The sequence below is a fragment of the Lipotes vexillifer genome, unplaced genomic scaffold (genome assembly GCF_000442215.2).
Source record: "Lipotes vexillifer unplaced genomic scaffold, Lipotes_vexillifer_v1.1 scaffold1098, whole genome shotgun sequence".
NCBI classification, from domain to species: Eukaryota; Metazoa; Chordata; class Mammalia; order Artiodactyla; family Lipotidae; genus Lipotes; species Lipotes vexillifer.
The window spans coordinates 670,308-690,655 of record NW_006798559.1 but is presented as its reverse complement, the minus strand read 5'-3'; the positions used below and the strand labels follow the sequence as shown (position 1 = coordinate 690,655).

General features: G+C 48.0%; 2 protein-coding genes across 2 annotated transcripts in view; one reads left to right on the top strand and one right to left on the bottom strand.

Annotated features, from left to right (window-relative positions):
• The window catches only part of DNAH6 (dynein axonemal heavy chain 6), a 302,264-nt gene extending 290,891 nt beyond the window's left edge, over nucleotides 1-11,373 (top strand). The window contains 5 exon segments of the mRNA XM_007470601.1: nucleotides 537-722; nucleotides 1,272-1,344; nucleotides 2,146-2,297; nucleotides 6,047-6,269; nucleotides 11,258-11,373. Coding sequence (XP_007470663.1) covers nucleotides 537-722; nucleotides 1,272-1,344; nucleotides 2,146-2,297; nucleotides 6,047-6,269; nucleotides 11,258-11,373 — 750 coding nt within the window.
• Nucleotides 11,374-11,678: 305 nt separating this feature from the next.
• The window catches only part of TRABD2A (TraB domain containing 2A), a 60,546-nt gene continuing 51,876 nt past the window's right edge, over nucleotides 11,679-20,348 (bottom strand). Inside the window, 3 exon segments of the mRNA XM_007470600.1 lie at nucleotides 11,679-11,862; nucleotides 13,637-13,862; nucleotides 17,619-17,720. Of these exon segments, the coding sequence (XP_007470662.1) occupies nucleotides 11,679-11,862; nucleotides 13,637-13,862; nucleotides 17,619-17,720 (512 nt within the window).

The following is a 20,348-nucleotide window of genomic DNA, read 5'->3' as shown; positions in this document are numbered from 1 at the left end:
TAGCCGTGCGCACCAAAAAAAAAAAAAAAAAAAAAGGTGTTTCCAGTATAAGGAGGCTCTCTGGAATCAGCTGAAAGATTGGTCTCATCTAAGAATCTCCCCTTTCTGCTATAACTCCTGGGGCCGCAGGCTCCCCCTGGGCAGAGTTAGAGGTACTTCCCACGTCCTCATCCCCCTGTCCATGGTTCCCAAATCACTAACCATCAGGCCCATTCTTCCTTTGGCCTGGACGAGAGCTGGATGATGGCTTTTCTCAACATACTTGGGGGCCATCTCTCCACCTTCCCTTCTTCACTTCACTGGATCCTGCTATTATGCCTGAATCACCTCCACTACCGGGTCTTACACCCCTCTGGTCACATGGGAAAAAATGCATGGAAGATTGGAGCGTCTGGTCCAGCACATAGTTTACAGGGAGGATGGAACCCAGCAAGCAGGTCCTTGAGCGTAAGGCAACACCTGCTACCATGAACAAGTTTCATTCCCACCTGATAATTACATCTGTGAAGGGCACCAACCCCTTTTTATTCTTTCAGACCTCTCTAGATACGCTCAACAAAGCCATTGCTGGATTGGTGGTGATGTCTGAAGAAATGGAAAAAGTGTATAACAGTTTCCTCAACAACCAGGTTCCCTCTCTGTGGTCCAACACAGCCTACCCATCCCTGAAGCCACTAGGATCGTGGGTCAAAGACCTTATTCTGAGGACTGCATTTGTGGACGTAAGAAAATTCACTTCTTTGGGGTCTGATGAATTTGATGACACGATTGGCCCTAAAGTTCTTAGGAAGCCCTCACTAACTGAAATATTAACAACCATCGAGGGATCATCTGAACCCAAAGAAACAGAAACTTCCAGAATAGCATCAGTTTGAAAGTCTTATGCTGATTATAGTATAGTTTGCCCTAGACCCTTATCCCCACAGTCCATTTTAATTCCAGGCTATCCTTGGAGTTTCAGATCTAGTTCATGAGACCTCACCATGAGGTACAGAACCAATCTGACATGGGTCCAAACGGTCAGGTGTGACCTTGCCGTCCTCTCCCCCTTCTAGAACTTCTGTAATAACCAGGTTCTGGGTTTATGGTCAGCCTGGTGGGTGAGGAAGGGGGACAGGGCAGGCAGTAAGAATGGGGCTGGTGATAACTCAGGACCGGTTTAGATTCTGCCTCCTGGACACCCTCCAAAATACGACTTTGATTTAAAAGACAAATTCTATCTCAAAAAAAAAAAAAAAAAAGTACATTATGGTGTAATGTTTCTCCTTCAGCTGTGGCTCAAAAGAGGACAGCCTAAGTCCTTCTGGATCTCTGGTTTCTTCTTTCCTCAAGGATTTCTAACAGGTACCAGTGCTTTCCCTAGAAAAATCCCATAGGAACGATCATTATGTGTGATGAGTTGTGCCAGGTTTCTAGGAACTTTGAAAACGGCATGGCTGCTGGTGGCCTAACCAAGGGGTTGTTGATTATAAGGCAGCCGAACAAGGCCCTGCTCTTCCTCGCTTGCTGGGGTGGGGAAAGGATGGCAGAAATAGCAAACCTAATGCCCACTCCTCTCAGGTTACCAGTGCAAATGCTGCTGCCCTGTGAATGCACACAGCTACCCCAAGTCCCCACGTAACCCATGCTCAAGGGCACTACCTGCTCTCCACCTTCTCTGGCCCCACCTCTGAGCAGCGTCCTTCCCTCCAAAAAATACTCTTACTGTCCCTCCCGTGGCCCTCAGGGATTCTGCCCAGGACCCCAGAGGGGACCAAGGTCTCTGGGCTCCTAGATGCTAATGAGCCCAGCCCTTCATCTGTCTCATCCTGAGTCCCTTCTAAATGGCCTATAGACAGCCCATACAAGACAAGCTAAGCAAGATGCTAAAGTTGGGGAGATTGGGCTCTGAAACTCCCTCACGGGCTTGTCTCTCTCATTGGCAGAGCGGTGCACTTTAGACTTGGCCTCCCCTCTCTTCCCAACCGGGACCAAAATTCGCACATGCTTTTGTTCCACCCCTCCCAACTAATTCAGAGTAAGATGTTAATGGTTGGGTCCTCTGGATGGAGAGGAAGCTCTCTAACGCTAGAGCATCCTGGTTGAGGCCAGTGGGGGCCATGTTTGGGCAACAGTAATCCAGGTTTCTGGCTTACATATTTACAGGGACTCTTCAAAATCATGCTCGGAAATATAATTTGCCTATAGATGAGCTGAGTTTCAAGTACAACATGATTCCTATCTATCGGGATCAAGCCACAGTTATAGACGCTGCCAAGACAGTGCAGTTTGGACAAGAACTGCCCATGGACATGGAGGTATGGTCCCCCTGACAGTTGTTACAGCACAGCAGCTTCTGTCCCACTGTCATCCAGTATCTCAGGCAATCTCCCCTGCCCCACCCCCCCACTTTCCATTTGCAGGAGTGGGACAGGGCAGGGTGGGACTCACAACCCCAAGACAAGCTCCCCAACTAGCAGTGACAGGATGAGAACTGCCTAAATTAGTCTGACCTGTAAAAATATATTTTACAGCAATACTCTATATACCTACAGTAACTTTCTCATTCGTGCGGAGGCAATGTGGCAAGAGGTTAAAAACCAGAGTTTCAGCACTGGGCAGGCCTGAGTAAATTCTGACTTTCTCCCTCCCCAGTTGTGTCTGCAAGAGCAATTACTAACATGTCTGCACCTCAGTGTTCACATCTGCAAAATGGGACTCATGCCACCAACCTCAGAGCTGTAGGGCAGAGTAATTGAAACTTCAGGTGTCATGTGACCAGCACATAGTGAGCCCACAATACATAACTGTTATCATAAGCTAAACTTATCTGCCTCGTTCAGTCAGCTGCCTCCTAGCAGAATTGATATGCTAACTTCATATATCATATAACTGTAACTACATCACATAACCAATAGGAATGTATCAATACTAAGGAAGCAGTTCAGACTCTTTGCTTACACGGTTTACTCCCTCTAGAGCAGAGGTTCTCAAAATGTGGTCTGCAGACCAGCAGCATCAGCATCACCTGGGCACTTATTAAAAATGAACTTATTGGGCTTCCCTAGTGGCGCAGTGGTTGAGAGCCTGCCTGCCGACGCAGGGGACACGGGTTCGTGCCCCAGTCCGGGAAGATCCCACATGCCGCGGAGCGGCTGGGCCCCGTGAGCCATGGCCGCTGAGAACAAGGCCAACAAAAAAAAAAAAAAAAAAAAAAAAAAAAAAGAACTTATTTACAAAACAGAAATAGACCCACAGATGTAAAAAGCAAACTTATGGTTACCAAAGGGGGAAGGGGGGAGGGATAAATTAGGAGGTTGGGATTAACATATACACACTACTATATATAAAATAGATAACCAACAAGGACCTACTGTATAGCACAGGGAACTATACTAAATATTTTGTAACAACCTATAAGGGAAAAGAATCTGAAAAAGTATATACGTGTATATATATATATATATATATATATATATATATATATAGAGAGAGAGAGAGAGAGAGAGAGAGAGAGAGAGAGATAGACATATATATGTTAACTGAATCACTGCTGTACACCTGAAACTAACACAACTTTGTAAATCAACTATACTTCAATTTAAAAAAGAAAAAGAAATGTAAATTCCAAGGACCCATTCCAGACTGAATCAGAAACTGGGCTGGGACCCAGAAATCTATATTTTAACAAGTCCTGCAGGGGGTTCTTAGCCCACTTGAGTTTCAGAACCCCTGCTCTAGAATATCTCAACCTCAGCTGCAGGTTAGAATCACCTGTGGAGCTTTAAAAACATCCTGATGCTCAGTCCACACCCAATTACGTCAAAATCACCCCAATTATATCAGTCATCATTATATTTTAAAGCTCCCCTGGCAATTCCAGTATATAGCCGGGGTGAGAGCCACCACTGCCAATCTGAGCTGCCCACTTTCAACGTGCTGAGATATTGATGGGGCAGGGAAACCTCTGCTTCAAAGCACCTGTCCACCCCAGTGGGCCTTATTAATGTAATTTTCTATGTGCGCTGTGAAATCAAAGATCTGCTCCAGATTGCTTTTGCCAAGAATGTGTTCACTAGCCGGTCAGTGTAGATGGGGTAAGTGGCTTTTACTAAACCTTCCTTAAAGTATCATGGTATTAGTAGGAATTGTTCCTGGGTAACTTAATCAGTATCCACCCACTCAGATCTGCTTGATCTAGTGTTTACTCTGAATCTGAAAAATTACTCTATGAAATGCTGTAATACCCCATGCCTCTTAATTGCCTGTATCTTAAAATGACAATGAAAGAGCTTATGTCTTTAAGGGAATTTGTTTTAGCATCAAAATTTTTTTGATGCTAAAGTATTTGCATGCAAAAGTAGGGGGAAATCAACTGAAAGATGCACTCCTTGTTATTTTGAGACCGTTCTTAGCCAGGAGAGCATCGCAGGCCCAGGTCAGGACTAATTGAGGCTGCAGAAGGGCAGGACAACACCCACATAAAAGCCCTCATCCAGTCCGTCCTAGATGCTGGCCCTGCTCTGTGCCAGGCATGCTCCATCTGTCACATAAACTGACTCTGACGGACAGATGTTTACAGTGACCACCGGGGCCTCTGTCCCTCCAGCCTGCCCCAGTCTACACACATCTCCACGTGGGTCATGTGCAGTGAACCACAGTGATGCCTGGGAATGCCGCCTGCCTTCTGTGGAGACTGCAAACTGTAGAGTCAGCCCATCTCCTGGTCCTCCCAGCAAACGTCTGCAAGACACAGCAGGAGACTGTTGGATGACTTGAGTTCGGTTACAAACAGCAGGGCCACTGTCAGCCCATTGCCGCCTTTGTGCCATTTAGGAAAAGGCACTCGCTCTGTGTGTGTGCAGATGGCTCCTACACACAGCTTGGCAAGTGGATAGCAGGATGGTTTCAGCCTCTACTCAGGCAAACCTGCACAAGCATATAGAGCAGCCCCCAAAACAGGAAGGCCTTGCTCTACCTCGCTGCACGCAAGGGACAAACTACAGGACGCTAGGTAGTAAAGTCCACCCAAAAAGCGCTTACCATCCTTTTATTTACTATAAAACACATCACTTATGACCACACAGCTTGGTCCTCTGCCTGCAGGTGTGAAGCTCCAGTTATCCAAAGGTCTAGGGCCCCAGAACTGGCCAAGTTCACTCAATGTTTGAGGAAGGATACACAGAAGCCCACAACTGGAAGAAATTGTACAACAGTGGTGACATCTAATCACAGGACATTAAAGGGACAGGGTCTCTCTGTCTCTGTCTCTCTTTCTCCTGCATAATTTTTTTTTGTTTTTTTTTTTAAATTTATTTATTTTTGGCTGCATCGGGTCTAAGTTGCTGCGTGCAGGCTTTCTCTAGTTGTGGCTAACAGGGGCTACTCTTCATTGCAGTGCGTGTGCTTCTCATAGTGGTGGCTTCTCTTGTTGTGGAGCATGGGCTCTAGGCACGCGGGCTTCAGTACTTGTGGCACACGGGCTCAGTAGTTGTGGCACGCGGGCTTAGTTGCTCCGAGGCTTGTGGGATCTTCCCGGAGCAGGAATCGAGCCCATGTCCCCTGCATTGGCAGGCAGATTCTTAACCACTGTCCCACCAGGGAAGTCCCGCTTCCTGCAAAACTTCCCTTAAAAAACTTTCCACAGGCACTCTGCAAATATTATTGCCAATATATAACCTATCTTCTGGAATGGCACCCAGATCTTTGAAAAGCCTTGCTAAAAATAACAGATGATAATCACAGCCCTCTTGTCCATCCACTTCCCATGAGAAGGGGGAAATCCTAATGTCATGATATCAGAGTCTGAAGCCCATCAGTGGGTTTCCCAGGGGTACCCCCTAGCGGACAGCCTGTGGGGAGTGTGAAAAGTATGAGATTTGGTGACAAACTGAAAAGCAAATTATTTCACCATTTGGAGCCTTGGCATTCTCCTCTCCAAAACGTGAGTGATAAGAGAATCTCTGGATTGGTTCTTAGAATTGGGTGAGGATGTAAAACTAGGAGGTGGCCCACAAAACTGACCCCTCCTCCTCTTCTCACCTATGAACTTCTGCGTGTCTTTCAGTTGCCCTCTCCTGAGGATGGTGTTCTTGTCCATGGGATGTTCATGGATGCTTCTCGATGGGACAATAAGGAGATGGTGATAGAAGACGCACTGCCCGGACAGATGAATCCAATGCTGCCTGTGGTGCATTTTGAACCTCAACAAAATTATGAGCCAAACCCAACACTCTACCACTCCCCACTTTATAAGACAGGGGCCCGGGCAGGAACACTCTCAACCACAGGTGAGGATGTTCTAAGATCAGTATAATGACCGAAAGCAAACTACAATCATCAAAGTCCAAATGCTGAACTGTAATGTACAAAGGGTGATCTTGGGCCAATTAGCCAGGCTTAAAATAAGACCACTTATAACACACAAATTTATAAATGTTGTAAATTCTATTTGTTTTAATGCTGAGTGTAGGTTAATATTATAAAGCCAATGCTTGCTTCTATTAGTCTAATGGGTAGAAAATATTTTGTGTGTGTGTCTTTCAATTTATTTATTTGTTTATTTATTTATTTTATTTATTTTGGTTGTGCCGGGTCTTAGTTGCGGCCAGCGGGCTCCTATTTGCGGCATGCACGTGGGATCTAGTTCCCGGACCGGGGATCGAAACCGCATCCCCTTCATTGGACGGTGAATTCTAAACCACTGCGCCACCAGGGAAGTCCCAGAAAGTAGTTTATTGAGCAGTGCCTTCTAATTGAAAAATGATGGACTGAGTAGACACATCTATCTCTGACCAAATCCACTGAGACTCAGCGTAGAAAAGAGATTTTAAAACAAATAAGTGGAATGCCAGGCTACAAAAAGAGAAATCTTAGTAGACCTGAAACTGAGATACAGCCCTGAAAAAAAGGAACCAGATAAAAAGAAAGCCATATCAACAGATAAGCTGAAGAATTGAATGCAGACAGCTAGAGAGTGAGACAAGAGAATGCACTGAGGAAATCCCTCAAAAAGACAGCACAATGCAATTTTTTTAAGTGACACTGTGGAAGGAGTTAAAATCACCAACATTTATCTAGTAGGCAATCTGGAAGGAGAAAGGAGGGAGAATGGAAGAGCAGTAATATTTGAAAAACTGGCTGATAATTTCCCAGAACTAAAGAAACAGTTGAGTCCTCAGATTGAGAGACCTCACAAAGTGGTAGGGGTAATTTTTTAAAATATACAACGAACAAATAAACAAATTTTAAAAGAAACTTAGATATATCAGAGTGACACCTAAGATCATCAGAAATAAAGAAAATTCTCAAAGAGATAAAATGCATTAATATACTGGAACTAAAATTCCAGAAAATGAGAATCAGCTTGGCTTCAGACACGTCTCGTTATCCACAGTGCATATAAAAATAGAGAAACTTCAAATGGCTGAGGAAAAACAACTTTGAACCAGAATTGCAAGTGCAACCAAATTATCATCTGAGCGAAAAGTTGTAATGAAGACCGTCTTGGACATACAAAGGCTCTAAATTACTCACCACTGATCCTCTATTTAAAACACCCCACACACACACACACACACACACACACACACACACACACACACACGGTTAAATCTTTAATAGTTTGACCATAAAAATGAATTTATAATAACTTGGAACTAAATTTCCAGATGACAGAAATACAGGAGGGGAGCCAGGAAGAAAGAACTAAAAAATCTTTCTCATTTGAATGGAGAATATAGATACTGATGATATTTATTTTTCTAATAAAATATTCAGTTACAGGGTGTTTTCTAAGGGTAATGTACAGAACTAAAATAGACATTCGTGTCACATGACCTCCCACTCCTATGACAAATCTAAAAGAGTGTTCAAAGGTATTTTTTAAATTAATAATGGTATTTACAAGTTTTTGTAGGGACATGTACTTTTTTTTTTTTTTTTTTTTTTTTTTTTGGGGTATATGCAATGCACTGGTCTCCCAAACCACCAGAATAACTAGTACACTAGGGAAATGATGTCTTCCTAAGAAACTGTTTGACTGGAAAACTTTTCAGCCTTCCAATCCCAGGTCTGGTTGACATGACCAAAGCCTCTAGTTTTTATCTTTGTTTGCACAGAAACATTTTAAGATATATCTGCATCTGTCGGCACCTGTCAGGCCCAAATGGAGTATAAAAGCAGGTTGCATCTTATCCTGGCAAACCACTCTATCCTCCTTTCTCATATTGATGGCTGCACACATGTGCAGGACATGTTCACTTATGTCATGGTCCTGGCACTCATTGCCATCATTGTCATGGGCCTTGTTAAATTGTGCCAGGGACATTCTGAGCATTTCAGACGTCCTTGGCAGTAATGCCATGGCTGTGACATTTGCTGACCAGACATTTGTCATGTTTAGCTGGACCATTCCCATTGCTGTTGCCCTGCCCTACTTTGGGGCCTCAACACGTCTATCTTTGCTTAATCAAGGTGGTTCTTTGACGCACTGTTGTGGAAAAAATGTGATGTTGGTGCCATGGCAGCCACCTTGAGATCATAAGTTGCAACTTGCCAGAAGTGTGGATCCTTGATGACACCACCAAGGTCCCAGACAACCCCAAGACCAGCTACTCCAGACTTCTTGTTAAATAAACATGCACTTCCCAGAGAGCACCCCAGAGAGAGTGAATTCATAAAGTGGCTGTGAGATATTTTAAATTTTCAAGGGAAATAAATTGATGCTCAATATCTGTCAGACAGGGTGTGAATTACTAGCTCAAGGTAGTTCACAGTTTTCTATTAGATGGCCCTACATTCCTTTCAATTACAACATATCTTTGCAAACATGGTTTTATGGGTGTTGCCATATTAATAATAATAATTAAGAAAAACAAGTGCTGCATGAAAATCAGTGTGGAAAAGGAAGTGAGAGTGGCAGTGTCCAATCTGACTCCAAGGCCTGAGAACCTGTGCACTGCCCCAAAGGCATACCTATCCCACGGTAAGCAACTGTAGTATTTAAAAATGAAAGTTACTAAGAATGCAATTAAATTGAGTTATTTAATTATAGTTATTTAAGAATGAAATAAAACAGAAATAAGATATTTTTCCTTTCAATGTACGTGTATTTTCTTAAATGGCCACTAGGTAGTTAGGCCATAAAGACTAAGTGTTTTTTTGGACCTAACTAATAAATACAACTATTAGGTATTCCTTTTGTCCAAGGAACACCATGAACCAAGAAAGTTTGGGAGCCTCTGAAACAAATAATACATGTCCTTCTCTTTCAGGCACTGGGGGTTGAATTTTCTATCCTTTGCAGCAGAGAACATTTATGGCTGATAAGCTCCCTCCCAATATACCAAAGACACTGGGCTTTCGGTCTAATAATTTCTTCTTAAAACAAGTCCCTATTTGTAGTAATGCAGATTCTTGATAATTCAGGCTGATCCTGAGATTTGTGTGCTGTGGACAGTCACAGAAACTTAAAGCAGAACTGTTACTGACCTGGGTTCTTGGACTCTTTAATCAATAGAAATTGATAAGAGACCAGACAAGGAATTCAGGCAAGGCTTTATTGGGACTCCTGCTGCAGCAGGAGGGAGTGAAAACAAGTTAACAGGTTCCCTTGTTTGCTCCCTGAGGCGGGGGGGGGGGGGGGGGGGGCGGCGAGTCAGACCTCAGCACTTCCCCATCCACATGGGCTTCCTTCCTCTTCACGCTAATGTGAAAGGCCCACTGTACACGTCAGTCTCGTGGCCCTAGGTTCTTCCACGTCTAGACCAGATTAAGGCTCAGGGCCCAACACATGAGATCTGGGCCCATGGTGCCATTCCCCCATGCTGTGGGGCTGGATTACAATCCTGAGAAGAGCCTGCGGTCTTTCACGATAGTGCAGGTCGCTCCTGCTCAAGTGCAGAGGAATTTTCCGCTTCGGGGTAAAACTGTATGAAAACTGGCCAAGTTGCCCTCCAGGTGCATTGGCGCCCCTGCCACCTCAAAAGCAGTGCTGAGATGGAGCAGCCACCGCGGTTTGCAAACCATTTTGCGTCAGCCCTGCCAACCGGGTCTGTTGCTTCCTTGGCCCAGATATGAGCCAAGAAACTGGGTACCACCCAGCTAGGATGTGGGCCTCTGGAGAAAGCCACGCCCCCTGCTTACAGGAAGAACAGGGTCAGCCACAGCAATCCTTCCCTCCCATTTCACCTTCCGGCCACCCACCTTCATCCCCATACCTACCAAAGCTAAGAACAGACTCAAGTCACTGAGAAGCAGGGAGCACCACTTCTATTAGGAATCAGAGGGAAGAGGTGCCTCCTAAGTCACGGGAGTGGCTGCAGCTGCAGAAGTCAGAGGGCTGACATTAGGCACCGCAGCAGCTGTAATCCGAGGTCAGAGAGCTGCAGGAAACTGTGCCGGCCTCATGCAGAGCCTGGCCACTGCACAAACTTGTGTCTGCTGGAACCTGCACATAACTGCCACTACTACCAAAGAAAAAGGTCTTCTGCCCCTTTCACCTTCCAAATCTCACTAAGTGTATCTCATTAGAAGACTCTCGATCAGAGCAGCAAGGGAAAGTTTAGCCCTCCTACCCCTGCAATACAGGGGGCACAGAATGGAGCAAAGGTGGTGAACATGGATCCTGAGTGCCATCACATCACTCAGCGGGACTCAAAGTATCTTCTTGGCCCTGGAAATGACCAAGAATGAACCCACAAGAAAGTCTCTGGAAAAAGGAAGGGAAGGCCACAGAGCTGTAAGCCCAGGCAATCAAGGCACCTGAAACCAGATACTTCTTATTGGCCCCATCCAAGTCCTGGGCAGACCCTCTGGGTTTTTGTGAGCTGCTCAGAGGCCCAGGAGAACCAAAAGGAAACTCTGCCACAGGCGGGAGACCCTGGTCTGTAACCATGGTGGCCGCAGGGGGAGGGGGGGCGGGTATCAGCTGGGCAGGGCTGAAAGTTCCCTTTTCAAACTCAACTAGGGAAATTCTATTTTTAATCATTTTATATAGAGATTCTTCATAAGACTTTATTTGGAAAACACAAAGACATATAAATAATAAGTAACACACAGGACAGGGACGGGGGGAGAGGTTGAAACCCATTTTCTTGCACAACACCCCTGACAAAGCCTACCTATCCACCAGTCTTCAGCAGGTGGGTGAGACACCCTCACACACTGTGCATAATGAAAGCACTTGTCAGAGTGCAGGACCCACACTAGTCACCAGACCTTGAATAGAGAGGAGCAGAACAGAAGCTCCACAGCCTGCTGACTCTGCTCCATCCAGAACCAGAAGAGGATGTGGGGAAGAGCAGCAGGAAGGGGGAACGGGGCAGGGTCCATGGCTGCAGGCAGGCCCAGGAGCGGGGCCAGGAGTGCAGCAGGGCTATTCAGAGCACGTGAGCAAAAAGAGTTGTTTGCTTGGTATACACACTGCGGCAAAAAATCTACACAGAAAAAGTATTTAATAATTTTCTTACAATTAATTATTTTCATACAGCTCATTATGTTACAAAACTATACACCTCCCCCAAGCATTGCTGGATAACTCCAAGTCATTCCTTGGGAAAAGAAGAATCAACACTGGCTTTTTAATTTTGAGTCTCTTCTCCTGGGTTGGGCCTATCACGGCCAGAGCAGAGTGTGGAGTACAAAATGGCTGTCCTTCAAGTCCAAGGCGTCAGGTCTTGACTTGGCTTCTCTGGTCATTACAGGAGGGTTGTGTCTGTTTGGAAAGCCAGCACCAGCACCCATAACACAGGTGTCCAGACAGACATGCAGGCACTGCTGACCACCATCTGGCTGTGGGGAGACTGCCCAGGGAGAGGGAGCCACAGCTCGGCAGAGATGCACCTGTCCAGAACGGGGACCTGGAGCTGTGGGATCCCAGCACTTGGAGGCAAAGAGAAAGACACAGTCTCAGGGCACAGCAAGAGCCACTGGATACTCCGAGGCTCCCAAAGGCCTGCACAGCTTCTCCTCACCTCTCTCCTCCAAAGACAGGAATGTATCTTAGTACGTTAATAGATTTCCTACGTCTTGGCCCTCGTGACTACTGCTACAACAAAACCAAATGATACAGGCACTAAGACTAGCACACTGAACAACTCTCCCCCAGCTATTTGCTTCTTGGTTCAAGGATTATTAAAATTAGTTTGCTCAGACTTGCTAATTATCAGGCTCTGGGCAATGTCAAGCAGGGACCCTCCTCCCTGACCACACAGAGAGGCACCGCCAAGCCAGGAGGATTCCTCTCCGGGTCTCTGGCTCTCTCCCCTACCCCAGCTTGGGTCTCATGTGAACACCATGCAGCCTTCCCAGGTCAAGACAGGACAAGCTCAGGCTCACCTGGTCCTTTCAGCTCAGCTCTGGTGTAAAGTGCCCAATCCCTGCATGGCCACCTTGAAAGGAAATGCCCCAGACTGAGAAGGTACTAAACAGGTCAATGTATTCCTCCATCAGTGAAGGATGGTTGATGAGCCTCCCCGTGTCAGGCACCATGGGGCACATGGACACCAACGACCTACCTCACCCCTCTTCCCACCGACCTCCCAGGCTCCAGCCAGAATTACTTCATCTTGGTTCCTTTAACATGATCACTCTCTCCACATCAGGCTTTCGCACTGTTCCCCTTGCTGGGAACTCCCTCCCCTCCCTGTTCAGTTGTTTACACATTCATTCAACATTTATTATTAAGCACCTATGCAGGTATCAGATGCCTGCATCTCCTGATCCAGACTCAGAAGCTCTGTTCATTGGGCTCCACTTTGTCAGGCTTCTACTCAGCAGCAAGCAAAAGGTCGCTTCCTCCAGGAGGCCCTTCCTGACACCCGCCACCCTAAGTTAGGTAGTAATGTCCAACACACAAACACACACACGCACATCCCCGCAGCCCCCTACACTCCCCTTGTGAATAATCAACTCAAAATCCAGCTTCCTCCCCAGACTGTGAGCTCCATGAAGGCAGGGCCAATGTCGGTCTGGTGCACCCCCAAAGCCACAGCACCAACACAACAGCGGGCACATAGGAACAACTCAAAAAGTTTGGTATAAATTGAACTGTAGCCTGGATCCCAGGCCTCTCTGGTGTAGTTCTTCCAGCAGAAACCAGGATGGGTCCCCATCTTTGGCTCCTCTACCTACCTCTGATCCACCCACTGGGCATCTCTGCCGAGTGCACATTCTGTGGTCACCATGCTCCCTGCAAAACGTAGGGGCTGAACAAGCCCATTCCTACAGAGGTGCTTCCAGCTCCGGAAAGCTATGAGCTTCTCCCTGATCTGCGGTGGAGAAAAGGCTGGGAAATCAAGTTCTTCTCAACCTTTAGTCCAGCCTCATGCTACTTTTAACAGACCCACCCATGCCCCCCGCGCCATCTGTTCTTTAACAGAGATAAATATGGGGTCCTGGCGCAGCCCTGGCTTGAAGCAGTTACTTTTAATCTGAATTCACCTCCACCAGAGTGGACATAAGACCGCTGTCCAGGCCATGAGGAACGGGAAAGTCTGCACCGTGATGGTGGGGACACTCACCCCCTACCACAGCCTTGAACTTCCGCCCCCGAAGCATTCCTGGGCTGCCGCCCACCCGCACTTCCGGGGTGAGGACTGACCGGGCGATGGGCTCGCGGCTGGCCCAGCCCGGCCCAGCCACCTCACCTCTCCACCAGTCGAACCACACGTCGCTGAACTGCCGCAGGCGCTGCCTCCGCTCCTCCCGGAACTTTCTTCGTGCCTCGCCCGGCAGATAGGAACTTCCGGGCAGAGGCGTGTGGAGCGGCAACAGTGGGGGCCCGGCAGACCCAGCTTCCGGTACCTGAGCTTCCGGGGTGGGCGCTTCCGGAGCCAGGACGGCAGAGGAGACAGGCTGTGACAACGGGTTTCTGGTCTTTTCTCCGTAAACAGGGGAGGAAGGAAGAGGCATTGAAGGAAGGTCCCCCAGCATGATGCCCTTCCCCGCCTTTAAGGCTCGGGACCTCACAAAAGGCAGATAATGTGAAAGTTCAAGCCGGCTGGGGAGGCAGGGGTCTCAAAACCATCTCGAAAAGTGATCACTTTGACGCCTTTGTTTCTCCCTCCCATACCCTCATTGTACTCTCTCCAAATCCCCTAGCTCTGGGGAAAAAAAATAAAAGATTCTTTCTTAACCGCTTATAATTACTGCACTTGCCTAACAACGGGTCACCACTGCCTAGAAAGTCACTGAAGATTACGGCGTTTTAAGAGGAGTGAAAACTGTTTAAATGCTCTTTATTTAGAACAATTGAAGTGGCCCTTAACCCTTTCCTCCCTCCTGTATCCCTGTAAGGGCTCTGCTCAGAAAGAGGCTCTTCAACAGCCACAGCAGCCTGCCCAGATCCCTCAAGGATTATCACATGGCTGCCCAGAAGGGGAAGAACGAAGGAGGTATCTCCACAGCCAGTGCCCTCGTTATGTCCTCACCCACCCCTTCACTATGGGCATCTCCCTGGCTCTGGGCCCAGAGTCCCTCGCCCCTTCTTATCCCTGAACAGGAGCTCCTTTAGGGACCTCATGCTCTCTCATGACCTCACCCAGGAGCACCGTAGAGAAAGAAGTGCGCCACTGAAAACTCTTAGACGCAACCCTCACAGAACACAGTCAGGACAGCTGCTGCAGCCGTCCACATCAAACTCCCCAGGATCGTGGGAGAGGGTGAACACAAGCCTTTGCACTGGATCTCACAGACTCTGATAGAATTAAGGGTAGGGGCACTGAATAGATCCCTGGCAGAGGAAACTACAAGAACAGAGAGGAAGGGACTGGAAAGCTAAAACTGGGAGAAGAAAGGGCAGAAAGAAAAGGGCCGTGCAGGCGAGGAGTCAGAACTGTATCCCGACTCTGACGAGCTGTGTCACCTTCGGTTTCTTCATCAGTAAAGGAGAAGAAACCGCCACCCCACAGGCTGGTGTTGAGGGTTAACTGAGAGTGGGTGTGAACCAAGTTACCACCTGACAAATTGATCAATAAACGTTCCTTCCTCCCCGGGGAGGGAAGTGTGAGCAGCTCAGTAAATGACAGGACTGGTTCTCAGCCTTCATTGTGTGTCAGAATCTCATGGAGAGATTTTTTTAAATACTGACTCCTGACCTCTCTTCCCCCAGGGGCAGGTGTCAGGGTTAGAGGCAGATTTAAGGAGTCTTGAGAACAACCAGCAACACACACACACACACACACACACACACACACACACACCCATACACACTCCCAAGCGGGGCCCTCTCTGGCAACCCCAAAGATAGTGTGATAAACCCCAGCCGTGCCAGTCAGCCTGGGGCCAGGGGCTGAGAAGCGATCAGAGGGCCCAGCCCACCCTGCTTTCCAAGAGCACACAGTCCAGTGGGTGAGGAAAGATCCACAGACCCTCTCCCCCAAACAAGCAGAGAATCCCGAAGGGCTGGGCTCTCCCCGCAGAGCTGAAGGAGAACGGGAGGGAGAGATGGACGGAGATCTGCAGCAGGACTTTCTCAGTCAGGGGAGGAGTGGAGGGAGACTGCAGACAGTGGAAGGGAAGAGCATTAGCAAAGGTGGAGAGGCAGCGGTGAGGACAAAAGGTTTTCTGATATCAGAGGCAGATCCGTGCTGGGAAAAGGTGGGGTCTGGGTGCCGAGGCATCAGCATGAAGAAACTGGACTTTAGAAGAGGACAACAAGAAACCCTGAAGGTTTCTATTTTTTTTTTTTTTTAACATCTTTATTGGGGTATAATTGCTTTACAATGGTGTGTTAGTTTCTGCTTTATAACAGAGTGAATCAGTTATACATATACATATGTTCCCATATCTCTTCCCTCTTTGTCTCCCTCCCTCCCACCCTCCCTATCCCACCCCTCCAGGCAGCCACAAAGAACCGAGCCGGTATCCCTGTGCCATGCGGCTGCTCCTCACTGGCTATCTACCTTACGTTTGTTAGTATATATATGTCCATGTCTCTCTCTTGCCCTAACACACCTCACCCTTCCCCCTCCCCATATCCTCAAGTCTGTTCTCCAGTAGGTCTCTGTGTTTCTGAGTCAGGGACACTTGTAAGATTAGTCCCACAGAAAGGTGGAGAAGGGACCAGAGGGTGATGACCTTAGGAACAAAGGAGGCAAATCTGAGAGAGATTTTAATGGAAGAAGCCAGAGGCCTGGTGAAGGTGGAAAATGAGAAGTCTTAGGTGAGGGCTTTTGTAAACTAGAAAGTACTGTGTGAAGAACGGCTGTTACTGGTAAACGGAGTGCAAGATACGGAGAGAGGTGAGGGATGAGATAAGCCCAGGATGTAGTCAAGTTTTCCAGAGAACCATGGCTCATTGGGATGGAAAGCGGGCTCCCAAGAAGGAACCTCTGGAGTGACGGGATAGAGGAGGACCTGGCTTGAGACAACATGAGGTGAAGGTGGGTCTTCCGAGGAGAAAGAGGGCACCCGGAGACCTGGAGAAGGGAGCCATCGGGCAGGCACCACAGCTGGACCCCCTCTCCGTCCCCTCGGCAGAGGGCATGCATTTTCCTCCTGGAGTCCTCGCACCACAGCTGAGGACTCTGCCAGGAGGGGGCGCTGGTGACCACGATCTGGAGGGAGTGGGAGAGGAATGGAAGGTGTGCTAAACTGTGTTCCCTCAGAATTCACATGCTGGAGCTCTAACCCCCAGTACCTCAGAATGTGGCTGTATTTGGAGACAAGACTTTTAAAGAGGTGATTAAGTTAAAATGAGGCCTTTAGGTTGGGCCCTAATCCAGTCTGACTGGTGTCCTTAGAAGAGGAAGTGTGGACACACAGAGACACCAGAGTTGTGCCCACACCAAGGAGAGGCCGCGTGGGGACAGTGAAAAGGTGGCCACCTGCACGCCAAAGAGAGAGGTCTCAGGAGAAACCAAACCTGCCGACACCTTGATCTTGGCGTCTAGCCTCCAGAACCATGAGAAAATAAATTTCTATTGTTAAGGCCACCCAGTCTGTGGTATTTTGTTAGGGCAGCCCAAGCAGACTGGTACAGAGTGGGTAGAAAGGGCCACCTTGTGCCCACTAGGACTGGACACGGGGCAGAGACTAGCAGGGAGGCCAGCGTGGGGCAGCAGCATTGCTGAGGGTGGGAGACCCTGGCCTCCTGAATTCTTTACAGAAGGGGCCACAGGGCAGGAGGGTGACTCTACATAAAAATGAGAAGTAAACAGACCTGGGGGTAGGAAACAGCTCAGAGAAAGAGAAGGGGCTTTGCTTCTGCCCCGGAGATGGGTCTGACAGGCACTCCCAGCATCTCCAGCCCCCCTGACCTTACATTATGACTGATTCCACCACCTGCCTCCCTAAAACTTCCCAAGGGCCCAGGTCAAATGCACTGAGCGTTAAGCCAAATCACCCCTCCTGGGCCCCAGGACCAAAGAGCATCCTCCCCTTACCTTCCTTTCTGCCCCAAGCACTGCTGAGGAAAGGCCAGTGTGGCCTCTACTGCCCAAAGTGCCTGGCCGGCCAACCCAAGTCTGACACAGTCCCAGCCACGAGGGGACGCCAGCTGAGCCGGGGACCGAGTGGCCGCTTGGTGTCGGTGCTGGGGCCCTTGGAGCCGCTCAGGACACAGCCCACCCTGGCGCCCAAGCAGCCCTGTTCAGCTCTCAGCTCCCCTAACTGCTCCCTGACTGGGATAGAAGCACAGGAAGGTTACTTGTTGATGGGTCGTCCAGCGGGGGCATGTTCCACCTCATAGCCTTCGCGCCGCAGAACATCAAGAACTGTGTTGTTGCCCATGAAATGCCCTGCAGTAAGAAAAATGATCAGAAATGTGGCAGCTCTCGTGACCCCCAAACACACACGCCAGAACCAAGAAATAACCCTGCCAACTCCCTCCCTTCTGACCAGCTCAGTACAGTTCAGAAAGCTTCTGCAAGGGGGCCTCTCAACAGCTCTGCCAGGCAGGCAGGGCAGGATAAGCAGCGTTTCAGAGATAAGGACTCAGGATCAGAACCATGCGGTGAGCTGCCCCGAGTCACAGAGCTAAGAGGACACCAAGTCCCAACCTTCCACCTCCGGATCCAGGGCTGACAGTCCTGACCATTCTCGTTTATGTAAACCAAGCACCTCTGAGACCCCAGGCCCCTTCTGTCCTATGTCTACTTAAAAATGCACAATAAGACCCTCCTTTTAGCAGAAGCCACCATAGCTGGAAACCTCAACCTAAATTTTATTTCACTTTTTCTTCTGCAATAAAAAGCAGCAAAGATCAACCAGATAAGCTTACGGTGGCATCGTAAAATAAGTATTTTAAAAGGGTAGATCCTGGGATTCATCTTCTTTCATTTCAGGTTTTGATGTTCAGAATTGACATGATCCTCTGGGGTCACAATGCCCCTTTCTGTGACAGTTGGCACGTTAATGTCCTAAATGGCTAATTAAATTGCAGATCCTCTGATCCAGCAGAACCTTAGATGTATCGTTATTATCTCCATTTGAAAATGGAAAACAGGTAAAGTAGGCTCAGGACTTCACACACAAAAGAAGCAGCAGAGCAGAATCTAAACCCAGGCAGCTTGGCCCCAGGGTCTATGCAATGTTGACAACCGAATACTCAAGAGGCAGAAACCAGGAAAGCAGATTAAGGTCCATCCAAACTCTCCCTTGTCCTGACTCCACAGCACTAAGAAGCAGAGGGAACTTAGAGCAGCCTCTGGGAGCCTGGGGAGCCCGAGGGTAGTGTTTGGGGCAGAAGGTACTGGGCTCTACTGCATTCTTGGGTCCAACCGTAGAGTTTAGGACCCCAAGACTGATGAAGGGCAACTGACTCAGATGAAAGGGACGTTGGCAAGGCCCAGATTAGCCCCGGTGCAGAAGCACAGCAAACTCATGTGTAGAGTATGCCTGGACTTGGGGCCGGGGGAGGAGACTGAGCTTGCAGAGTGCTGGTGCGACGGCTTCCACTTTCCCAGCCGTTACCAAGTCCATGTGACAGGGAGTAATCACAATAATAAAGATAGTTAACATTTCCTGAGCATTACGAGGTGCAGGGCACTGTTCTCAGTGCTTTACACATCATTCAGCCTCCCCCCAACAACAACCCTATAAGGTAGGTGTATTACCCCCATTTTACAGATGACGAAGAGGCACAGGTGGTGCCCAGGTGGTCTGGCTCCAGCGTCCACACTCTCAACCAATTAGGAATGAAAACAGGATCTGTAAAGCGAATGAACAGCCCCTATTAGCAATCTTTATCATTAAGGACCAAGCTATTCTGTGTGACTTCAATTTCCTTCTACTCCAAAGGTGAGCTCCATTTCTCATCTTTAAATTTCATCTGCAGATCCCTGTGACAGACGTCGCTGTTGCAGTTTAAACCTCTGGAGCTTTCAGTTTGGGGAGATCCTCACTTTACAATCAAAAGTGTGCTAACCACACAGCATTTTAAATTTCTCACTGCCAAGTCTAAGAGTTTGGGAGCAATTTCTGAATTTCTGTGGTTCCCTCTGGTCAACTCAGCCTTCAGAAGGCACCAGAAGAAATAGACTCATGAGGTGGAGAAAGCAGCCCCACGAAGATAACTGCACCCTGGTGGCTATCCAGGACACTCCTGATACCCAGAGTGCCCAGGGGCTGTGAGGTCTCTATCCAGAGCAGCAGCTGTATGAAGAACCATGACTGAGAATCAGGCAAGCCCAGGTGTCCCAGTGTCACCTGTGCCATCTGTCCAGCACAGTCCCCATCTGGAGGGCTGGCCCTCCAAACTGCCCAGGTCCAACCCACCTGGCAGGCCGACGTCCTCCCAAAACCTCTCCTTGCCCTTCTGGGGCCTGACCCCTGTCGGGGTGCCTGCAGGGTGAGGGCTGACAGCTGAAAGCCATTCATTGACACAGGCCGGACATGGGCACAGCGCCACACAGCACAGTCCACAATCCAACTACAGAACACGGGACTCACGGAGGAGGAAGCCACTCCCAGACCCACCCAGGGCTACCAAGGCCAACACTGTGATTTGTTTCATGATAGAATTTTTCAACAAACAAGATACGGGAACCTGACCCCTTATTTTTTTCTACAACAGCTTTATTGGAATATCATTCACATAACATAACGTTCATTCTTTTCAAGTGTATGATTCAGTGATTTGTGGAACATTCACAAAGTGGTGCAACCCTCACCACTAATTTTAAAACATTTTCGGGAGCTGAGATTTTGATAGGGCTTGCACTGAATGTGTAGCTCAATCTGGGGAATATTGTCATCTTAACACTATTTATTATGTCTTCCAATCCACAAACATGAAATGTCTTTCTATTTACTTAGGTCTTCTTTAATTCCTTTCCCTGATGTTTTTAGTTTTTAGTTTGCATCTTGCTCGTCACTAAATTGAGTCCTTAGTGTTTTTTATGCTGTTGTAAATGGAACTGGTTTCT